At 37.1% G+C, this 11,827-nt stretch overlaps 1 protein-coding gene across 1 annotated transcript; it reads right to left on the reverse strand.

The window, feature by feature from the left end:
- Positions 1 to 6,816: 6,816 nt before the first annotated feature.
- On the reverse strand, positions 6,817 to 7,371 carry LOC133785025 (uncharacterized). Its single transcript, XM_062224286.1, has one exon. It carries the CDS (start codon positions 7,369 to 7,371, stop codon positions 6,817 to 6,819), a length of 555 nt encoding a protein of 184 aa, XP_062080270.1.
- Positions 7,372 to 11,827: the final 4,456 nt, after the last annotated feature.

An 11,827-nucleotide genomic window follows, 5' to 3' on the forward strand; every position in this document is an offset into this window, starting at 1 on the left:
CATGTTCCGTCCATGCCTTGAGCCCGCATTACTCACTGCTTCGCTTTGCCTTTACCTGCACACAGAGTACCTGTGAGCTAACGCCCATTTTAAAGAGCTATGTAGGACATAACTCCCCACACCAGAAAACATAAACTTTCAACTAAACATAAATAAACATAATAATCATCGTACGATATACAAATACCATATCACACTAATATAATGTGTGTTATACTCACACACATAAATACTAACAAGTCATGTTGATCGGACATGAAATGTAATCTGTCTTGCCTGCACTGTACTCACACTTGGCATTCCCACGGTGACACCTAGTCTAGCCTACACTGTACTCACACTCGACCGTTCCCTCGAGACATCGTTGCTCTGCCTGCGCTGTACTCACACTCGGCAGTTTCGTGGTGGCATCCTATTTTCCGGAGTTATACACACCCAAGATAATTCATGCAAGTGTTATACCCACACAAGAAGCTAGTATCTATTAGCACGCCTACTTTATCATCTAAGCATGTCTACTAACTAAAATCTCTCGCACTATCCTCATGCTAGTCAATTTAATGCAACAATTCAGGTCACAAATATAATTACATAATTAAACAAATAAGAAAACAAGGTTGTACGCATAACGTACACCCTGTGCACATATGTCCACTCTTCTTACCTTAAGCAATGCATTGTTCGCTGACTTGCCTCAAACCACTTGTTGTGTCACCTTGACGACCTCTAGCTCCTAGACGTCCAATTACACATCAACAATTTTGAATAAAGTAAAAATAGGCATTAGAGTTTAGTTTCAAAACCCTAATTATCGAAATAATTTAATTATGCAATTTATTTTAACTTGCATGACACATAAATTAAAATAATTTTTCACAAATGTTTGAACCATAATGTCACATGCACAAACAAGGATGTTTCTAACGTAAAGCATGAATTCATATAAATACTTTTTACGTGGAAAATTACCAAATTGCCCTTAATATCATAATTACATAAAAAACTCAATAATTTTTAAAGATTATCATATGACAACAAAATTTAACAACCAACTTTTCAAAACTCTAAATAATCAGCAAAGGCTCATATAAGACCAGAAAAATAATTTTTAACATTTATAAATATAAAACCCAAAATTCAAATAATCCAAATAATCCAAAAATAAATATACAACCAGCCCAAAATTCAAACTAATCATAGAGAACTGTTCAAAAATCTAAAATAAACTTATAAAATTATTTTAGAATTTTCTAGACAAAATAACTATTTTTCTTAATTAATTTAATAGAAAAATAAATTCATTCAAGAAAAATACATAAAAGATTACAAATAAAATCTAACTATACAAGCCGGTTTCTACACCCTACAATAACACAAAAAAATTACCTAGGGTTCAAAACAATAGTATTAATATTTTTCATAATTAAAATATAAAATAAGCCAAATAAATCATGGAAATTACATAAATGATAAAAATTCAAAATTAAAAATATAGAGAGTCTTAAAATCTCATTTTAAACATACACAAACATTCCCATAATTTTTTAGAATACTTTAAATAATTGATCCACATTTATTTATTTAAATCACATATTTAAGAGAAAATAATTGAAGAAAATTATCAAACATGATCAAAGATTAAATCTAAACATACAAATCAATTATAAATCATACAAAGATCATTCAAACATAAACTCATATTTTTCTAAACAATAAAAATATTTTTCATAATTAATCTCTATTTAAAATTCAATAAATCATATTTTTTCAAGGAAAAATCATAATGTTGACCGCGTTTTTGGCCAACGACGTGAGAACATAAAAAATGATGAAACCTTCAAGAGAAATAAAACGACACAGACGGGTTTGAAAAGAAAATAAATAACACGCGCAATTTTTATAGTGGTTCAGCCCCAATATGTTAGTAATAGCCTAATCCACTTAGAGTTGTGATTATAGATCTGTGCTCAAGATCAGATGAACTGAGCCAACTGAGTTTCTTCAGTACAGATTACAGGAATACAAGAATTCTTTCAGATACAAGCACTTTCTCTCTCTAGAAAACTCAGACCCAAAATTTCCCAAAGTCCCAAAAGAAGAAGAACCCCTTTCTAATCCCATAAGCCATATATTTATAGGCTTAGGATCATATATCTGCTCTCCCCTAGAATCGGGATATTTCATTATATTTATTATATTTAAATTACAAAAATATTCAAAATGTAACAGAACACCCCATTTGTGGGAAGAATGAGAGATTCCCGCGTATGCCAAGACCAATTCTTGTTGAAGCCGTTTCTGGGAATCTTGACGTAGTCTGTTCTACCTAGTTGATGAATATCACCTTCTGGTCGGCCATACCTCTACTGGACAGTCACGCACTTGGCTGGTAGGACACGCACTCCTCTGGTCTAACATGGCACTCTGGTCTAGCATGCCATGTCTCTGGTCTAACATGGCACTCTGGTCTAGCATGCCATGTCTCTGGTCTAACATGGCACTTTGGTCTAGCATGCCATATCTCTGGTCTAACATGGCACACTGCGCTACTCCTAAGCCAAGTCACTTTATCACAACTCTGAGGAGCCAATATACTTATTGACTTATTAATGTGTCTTTTACAGACCATGTACTACCACTTGTCTCCTCTACTGCCATGTCATCGATCTCCAATTTTTGGGGATAACACATGAAATACAAACTAGTTGGAAAATGCTCTAAATGTAATGGAATAATTTTTAGGGTTGAAAAAACAAAGAAAAAAAAACACGTGTTTTGAGACCTGGCCGGAGCTCTGCTGTGGCTCTCCTCCTCCGGCACCAGTAACCTCTTCCTAGCCTCCCCGACGGCGTTTTAAGCCCCCTTTCGATTGGAAAATTATCCTACGACGTCCAGCACTCCTTCTCGACCAAGAAAAACCCAAGAAAATTGTTGGAAGTCCTCCGTTTGAACTTATCTCCCTCAAGTCCGGTACACCGAGTTTAATGGTGCTTGGACTGTGATTTTCGTTTCTGTATGGTTTCTCTTCATTTCTCTACATCCAAGATGATCCGTAGGTCCTTAAGAATCAATGCCAAACACCTAGAATTGCCCAAAACTCGTATAAACTCCAACCCGATGTTATTATTTTCTTTTTGTTTGAAAAAAACGATAATGACCATATTAAACGTGTTGTGCTCGGCATAGAGGGTCCTCCACTCTTCAAGGGATCCAAAAATCGTATCTTGAATGAAAGAAATTAAGAAAAAAAGAATCAATATAGCGGGTAGTCTCACTTTCCCGATCCCTCCCCTCAAAAATAGGAAAATTTAGTTCAAATTTTCAAAAAACGATAATGACCAAAATATTACCATTTTAATGATGCTTAATAATTCGAAAAGATCAGAAAAAATAGCATTTTAAATCTTAAAAATATCCATAAAGATAATTTTCCCAATGTGTCATTTACCAAAACCAAAACAAGGGGTAAAATGGTCATTTCACGTAAAATGTAGAATTTTTATTATTTAATCCTTTAATTAATAATAATATTCCAACTATGTAATAAAATAAATAAAAAAACTATACAATAAAATAAATCCCAAAAATATTATTTCCCATTAATATGCTAATATTAATAATAATATTCTTTTAAATAAATAATTAATTTAATTTAAATAATTAACTATTTGTTAGGCATAAACTCATACCGGGATTTAATTACCATAAAAAATGTTTCACTGAAGAACTTGGAATTTTTATTGACATCAGAAGTTCATACATCTTCAATTTAAAAAATAGGCAAAAAGACAAAAATGCCCTCAGTGGCAAAATTACAAAATCACCCTTTCAGGAAAACGGATATTACAATTATCCCCCACTAAAAAGAAATTTCATCCTGAAATTTTACTCAAACAACTCAGGATACTGCTACTGCATATCAGACTCTAATTCCTAGGTTGCCTCCTCAATAGCACTGCTCCTCCACAATACCTTCACCAAGGAAATAGTCTTTTTCCTTAGGACCTTGACTTTTCAATCGAGTATTTTCACTGGACGCTCATCGAATGACAAATCCTCCTACCAACCCAAGGTCTCGTAGGTCAGCACAGGCAATGGGTCGGACACGTATTTTTGATGTTGTGATACATGAAATACATTATGCAACCTGGACAATGATGGTGGTAAAGCTACCCTATAAGCCACATTGCCCACTCTATCCAAAATCTCAAAAGGTCCAACATATGTGGGACTTAGCTTTCCCTTCTTGCCAAACCTCTTCACCAAGATTCATTTTCTTGGAGTCACACGTAGAAAGACATGATCACCAACTTCAAACTCAACATGCCTGTGCTTTAGATCTGTATAAGACTTCTGTCTGCTCTGAGTTGTGACCATGCTAGCCCTGATTTTATGAATAGCCTCATTGGTTTGTTGCAGTGCATCTGGCCCAAGTAGTTTTCTCTCTCCCAGTTCATCCCAGTGTAGTGGGGACCTAAACTTTCTTCCATACAGCATTTCATATGGTGCTACCCCGATGATAGATTGGTAGTTGTTGTTGCATGAAAGCTCAATCAGTGGAAAGTATCTACTCCAGGATCCCTGAAAGTCAATGACACACGCTTTGATCATATCTTCTAAGATCTTATTTGTCCTCTAGGTCTGACCATCCGTTTCTGGATGATAAGTTGTACTGAACTTCAACCAAGTTGTCATTGCTCTATGCAAACTCTCCCAGAATGTTGATGTAAATCGAGCATCCCGATCACACACAATAGAGTACGGTGTCCCATGTAGACGTATTATCTTATTCATGTACAACTCAGCGAACTGATCCATAGAATAAGTCATGCATACCGGTAGGAAGTGAGCCAACTTGGTATACCTAGCCACGATTTCCCAAATCGCATCGTGCTGTTTTGTGGGCCTAGGTAACCCCGTCACAAAATCCATAGATAACTCCTCCCACCCCTACTCAGGAATATTCAACGGTTGCAATAACCCCACTGGTCTTTGATGTTTTGCCTTAACTCGCTGACATGTTAAGCATTTTGCCACATATTCCACTACATTCTTCTTCATTCCTGGCCACCAATACAATACCTTAAGGTCATGGTACATCTTAGTGGTCCCAGGGTGAACCAAATATGGGGTAGTATGAGCTTCCGCCAGAATGTCTTTCCTCAGCTCATCGCTGTCTGACACAAAAATACGCCCCTTGATTCTGATCAGTCTGGTATCTGACATAGTGAAATCCATGGCATTCCCACTGCGCCTCTTGCTTTAGGTCACTCAACTTCTTGTCAGCATTCTACCTTTCCCCGATCCTTTATAACAAGGTGGATTGGAGTGTAACCTTTGAAAGTTGTCCTGTGATCAGTTCTATACTAGCTCGTTCTATGTCTTCCAGGATCTTCCTTGATACTCCTTGTAAAGAAGAAATCATTCCCTATCCTCTGTGGCTAAGTGCATCCGCCACAACATTGGCTTTACTGGGGTGGTATAGTATGTCACAGTCATAATCCTTGACTAACTCCAACCACCTCCTCTGCCTCATATTTAACTCCTTCTGGGTGAAGAAGTATTTGAGACTCTTCTGATCGGTGTAAATCTCACATTTCACCTCGTAGAGATAGTGACTCAAAATCTTCAATGCAAAGACAATCGCTGCTAATTCCAGGTCGTGCGTCAGATACCTCTGTTCATAATCTTTCAGTTGCCTAGAGGCATAGGCTATGACCTTACCAGACTGCATCAGTACATATCCCAATCCCTATTTTGACGCATCACAGTAAACCACGAACTGCCCATTCTCTAAGGGTAAGCTGAGTACAGGTGCTGATATAAGCCGACTCTTCAATTCCTAGAAGCTCTGCTCACATTTATCTGACCAGGTGAACTTCAGATTCTTTCTTGTAAATTCTTTCATTGGTGCGAATATCTTTGAAAACCCTTCGACAAACCTCCTGTAATAGCCTGCCAAAACCCGAAAACTTCCGACTTCCGAGGCATTCTTTGGTCTTGGCCATTTTTGCATTGTAGCAATCTTTGCAGGATCTACTTTCACTCCTCCATCGGTGACAATATGACCCAGAAACCAACCTTAGATAACCAGGACTCACCCTTCTTGTATTTGGCATAGAACTAGTACTCTCTCAATCGTTGAAAGGTCAAACGTAAATGCTCATCATGTTCTTTTTCTGTCTTGGCGTAGACCAATATATCATCTATGAAAACGATGACAAACTGATCCAAATACTCCTTGAAAACCCTGTTCATGAGGTCCATAAAAGCTGTCGGGGCATTTGTGAGTCCAAACAACATCACCAGAAATTCATAATGCCGATACATGGTTCTGAAGGCTGTCTTCGGTATATCATCATTCTTGATCCTCAGCTAATGGTATCCCGACTAAAGATCGATTTTCGAAAACACCTTGGTCCACTGAAGCTGGTCGAGCAGATCATTGATTCTCAACAAAGGATATCTATTTTTTATTGTGACCTTATTAAGCTTCCAATAATCAATACACGTCCTCATAGACCCATCTTTCTTCTTGACAAGAATAACTGGTGCGCCCCAAGGATAATAGTTTGGTCTAATGAACCCCAGCTTAAGTAATTCCTCCAATTGAGTTTTGAGCCCTTTCAGTTCCGCTGGTGCCATTCTGTATAGTGCTCGAGATACTGGCGTTGTTCCAGGCATCAGATCGATTACAAATTATATCTCCCTGTGCGGAGGTAAACCTGGCCGTTCTTCTAGAAAAACATCAAGGAACTCAGCTACAACTCTTGTCTCTTCGGCTTCATTGACCATATTCACGAGATACCTCAAACATCAGTGTTGCAACATTTCTTTGGCTTTCATCGCTGATATGATATGAGTTATGGGTTTCTTGCTTATGCCTTCGAACTCAAACGAATCTCCGCCTTTTGGAGCAAAGACCACTTTCTTGCGTTTGCAGTTGATAGATACTCCATATTTGGAGAGAAAATTCATCCCCAGAATTACATCAAAATCAGATAAATCTAATGCAATCAGGTTTACATACAATTTTCTCCCATCTATCCATAAAGGTACAACTTTAACCCAATTTTTAGATATTGCAATTTCTCTTAAGGGTAACATAGTCCCAAACCCCACATTAAATAATTCATTAGGTGCATTTACAATCTTTACAGTTCTAATGGAAATAAAAGAGTGTGATTCACCATAATCAAATAAAACTTTACATGTGGTATTGGCCATAGGGATCTGACCTGTTATGATGGAAGGGCTTGCCTCAGCTTCAGCTTGGGTGATGGTGAAGACTTTGGATGGGACGTACTTGTCATTCTTCTTCTGCTCCTCCTTATTGCCTGATTGTTCCCATGTCGGATAGTTGCGCTTCATGTGACCTTCATTCCCACATTTTAACAAACTCCAGCTCTGCACTCACCAAAATGGCGTTTTGTGCACTTAGGGCAAGGTGGAATGTTTCTACCACCATTTCCACCAGGACGGTTGTCATTGTTGAGCTTGGGTCGTTTGTCATTTCCAGCTTGGCTTGACTGCTCCTATCCCCTCTTCCTGTTGTCATTAGAGGTGGTTGCCCCACTCTTCTTGGCATGCCTTCTAGAAGCATTATCTTTCCAGATTCTCTCTTTGCTTCTCTCAGCTGTAAGAGCCATTTCCTCCACTTCAGCATTGGTGAAAACACCTCTAGAAACAATAACCACATCCCGAGGTATCATTGGTTTTAGACCTCTCACAAACTGGTCTACCCGTATTTTATCAGTAAGTACAAGATCCTTGGAAAACTTTGCCAATTGATCGAACTTCTTTGCATATTCTGTCACCGAGAGATTACCTTGAGTTAGCTTGGTAAATTCATCCATTTTTGCTGCTAACACTACAGAATTGTAGTATTTATCATTAAACACATGTTTGACTCTGTCTTAATCCATAGTGTTAACATCCTATGATTGCTCCACTACCTCCCACCAAATTCGAGCATCTTTTCTCAGCATGAAAGATGCGCACACCACTCTTTCATTGCCTTGAACTCCCATCATGTTCAAGATCCTCTCCATCCCACGATCCACTCCTCAGCCTGGACTAGAACGATGTTGTCTTCCAAAACTGGCGAGTGTTGCTCTATACAGTCCTCAACAACTAGTAACCTTAAAATGGCATGTGGCTGCCTATCCACTGGTGCTTCATGCCTTACAGGTGGCCCAACTTGCTGCCTCAATTGATTGATCTCTGCATTCTGTCTTTGAATGGTCTCTTCCATTCTCGCAAAACATTCCTCCCATCTTTGTGGTGGTTTGGGCTATGCTGCATTCACTGTTACTCTTCCCCTACCTCGACCACGTCCTACTATGACTGATCTACGAGGGGGCATTCTTAATTTCCTGAACCACACATGTAAATAACTTATAATGAAAAGGAGCTATTGTGGTAAAGATATCATTATAAGAGAACGCTAAGTACGTAAATGTGCATTAGAAAAAACAAAAATTCATAAGTAAATTTTAACCGCTTACAGTATAGTGAGTCGAACTCATCCTTGGCGATGAACTTTACATGTTAGGGCTTACCACAGATTCTTTAGGACTGTTTTTCTCTAATACCATACTGTAATGCCTTGATTTCTCGAGACATTACTAAGGGAGTCCGTTTAAAATAAAAATCAAATAAGTACTTTAAAACACTAAATGAAAATATTTATTTAAAATTTAAACAGACAATGAGATCTCATTATTAAAAATAAAATAAAATGTTGGACGCTAAGTTTAATAATAACAACATAAAGAAAATAACCGTTCAATTTTGAAATGTAAAAATATGACATTTATTTCAAAATAAAACATAAAATAATTGTGCCCAGCCTCTAACATGTTCCGTCCATGCCTCGAGCTCGCACCACTCACTGCTTCGCTTTGCCTTTACTTGCACACAGAGTACCCGTGAGCTAACGCCAGTAAGAAGAGCTATGTAGGACATAACTCCCCAAACCAGAAAACATAAGATTTCAACTAAACATAAATAAACATCTTAATCATAATAATCATCGTGCGATATACCAATAGCATATCACACTAACATAATGTATGTTATACTCACACACATAAATACTAACAAGTCATGTTGATTGGACATTAAATGTAATTTGTCTTACCTGTGCTGTACTCACACTCGGCAGTTCCATGGGGGCATCCTATTATCCCGAGTTATACACACCCAAGATAATTCCTGCAAGTGTTATACCCACACAAGCAGCTAGAATCTAGTAGCACACCTACTCTATCATCTAACCATGTCTACTAACTAAAATCCCTAGCACTATCCTCATGCTAGTAAATCTAATGCAACAATTCATGTCACAAATATAATTACATAATTAAACAAATAAGAAAGCAAGGTTGTACGCATAACGTACACCCTGTGCGCAAATGTCCACTCTTCTTACCTTAAGCAATGCGTTGTCCGCTGACTTGCCCCAAACCACTTTTGGTGTCACCTCGATGACCGCTAGCTCCTAGAGTCCAATTACACAACAACCATTTAGAATAAAGTAAAAATAGGCGTTAGAGTTTTATTTCAAAACCATATTTATCGAAATAATTTAACTATGCAATTTTAACGTGCATGACATGTAATTTAAAATCATTTTTCACAAAGGTTCAAACCAAAATGTCACATGCACAAACAATGATGTTTCTAACGTAAAACATGAATTCATATATAATACTTTTTACATGAAAAATTACCAAAATGCCCTTAATATCATAATACATAAAAGACTCAATAATTTTTAAATATTATCATATGACAACAAAATTTAACAACAAACTTTCCAAATCCCTAAGTAATCAACAAATGCTCATATAAGAAATATAATTTTTAACATTTATAAATTATTTTTCCTCAATTTCTCAAATAATCCAAAATAAATATACAACTAGCCCAAAATTCAAACTAATCATACAAAACTTTTGTTGACGCGGTTCTTCGGCAACAGATAATTAAGAGAAGAAGAGAAAGAGATTAGTACTAAAAGTAGAACCGTCACAGATATGAAATCTTTGGGAAAGAACTAGGTGACTTACAACACGTTTTTAAGTGGTTCGAAGGTTAAAATCCCTCTACTCCACTAGTCAATATTATTGATCTTCTCTGGGTATTTGGTTTACAAAGTATATAGTTCTTCAAAGACTATTTTTCCCCCAACCCCTATCAACTCCCAGGGTCTCCCTATTTATAGGAGAAGGCACCTGGAAGTTGGTAGGGAGGTCATCCCGTGACCTTACCATTTGTCATATCAAATCTGTGACATTCATGATTAATTCCTAAACCTGACACACAAGTGTGGTCTAATCAGCATGGAAGGAGATAATGGGCCGCACGGCCCAACCCGTCCGTGGGTGTCTGAATACGCACGTTCCTGCTGCGTGTCCGAGAAGTCAGGGGGATATCGGGCACGTGATGGCAGGAATATGCACGTTTATCTTGCGTGTTGACTTCCCATAGGGTCGGAGCTTCCTGAGAAGCTCGTGACCTTAGCAGTTCGTAACCCGAGCTGCTCCCGTCCGTGGCCTTCGGATGTCACTCTCAGCTCCTGGGCAACAAATGCGAGCTGGAAACAGGACCCCCTCGAGCTGAAAAGGGTCCGTCCTGGAAATAGAACCTCCGGCCTGCGGGAGCCTCGGACTAAACCTGATTAGTCCGAGGCTCGTCTTGCTAAACAGCCCGTGAGAAAACCAGGGCGTACAACTTTAAAAAAAAATCAAGATAAACTAATAAAAATTATTTTAGAATTTTCTGGACAAAATAACTATTTTTCTAAATTAATTTAATAGAACAATTAATTCAAGAAAAATACATAAATGATTAAAAATAAAATCTAACTGTACAAATCGATTTCTACACACCTAGGGTTCAAAATAGTGGTATTAATATTTTTCATAATTAAACTATAGAATAAGCCAAATAAATCATGGAAATTACATAAATGATACGAATTAAAAATTAAAAATATAGAGAGCCTTAGAATCTCATTTTAAACATACAAAAACATTCCCAGAATTTTTTTAGAATACTTTAAATAATTTTTCCACATTTATTTCTTTAAATCACATATTTAAGAGAAAATAATTGAAGAAAATTATAAAAAATGATAAACGCTTAAATCTAAACATACAAAGCCATTCTAAATTATACAAAGATCATTCAAACATAAACTCATATTTTTCTGATTAATACAAATATTTTTCATAATTAATCTCTATTTAAACTTCAATAAATCATAGTAACTCAAGGAAAAATTAGAAAAATACCAAACTAGTTGGAGAATGCTCTAAATTTAATGTACTAATTTTTAGGATTGAAAAACCAAAGAAAAAAAACACGTGTTTTGAGACCCGGCCGGAGCTCTCCCGTGGCTCTCCTTCTCCTACGCCGGCAGCCTCTTCCCAGCCTCCCTGACGACATTTGAAAAATGATCCTACAACATCCAAAACTCCTTCCCAACCAAGAACAACCCAAAAAAAAAAAATGGTTGGAAGCCCTCCATTTAAACTTGTCTCCCTCAAGTCAGCTACACTGGTTTTAATGGTGTTTGGATTGTGATTTTCATTTCTGTATGGTTTTTCTACGTCGAAGATGATCCTTAGGTCCTTAAGAATCAATCCCAAACACCCAAAATTGCCCAGAACTCGTATAAACTCCAACCCCATGCTATTCTCTTTTTTTTTTTTTTGAAAAAAAAACATGATAATGACCATATTAAACGTGTTGTGCTCGGCTTAGAGGGTCCTCCACTCTTTAAGGGACCCCAAAATCGTGTCTTGAATAAAAGAAATAA

Source organism: Humulus lupulus, chromosome 6, assembly GCF_963169125.1.
Source record: "Humulus lupulus chromosome 6, drHumLupu1.1, whole genome shotgun sequence".
Taxonomy (NCBI): Eukaryota; Viridiplantae; Streptophyta; class Magnoliopsida; order Rosales; family Cannabaceae; genus Humulus; species Humulus lupulus.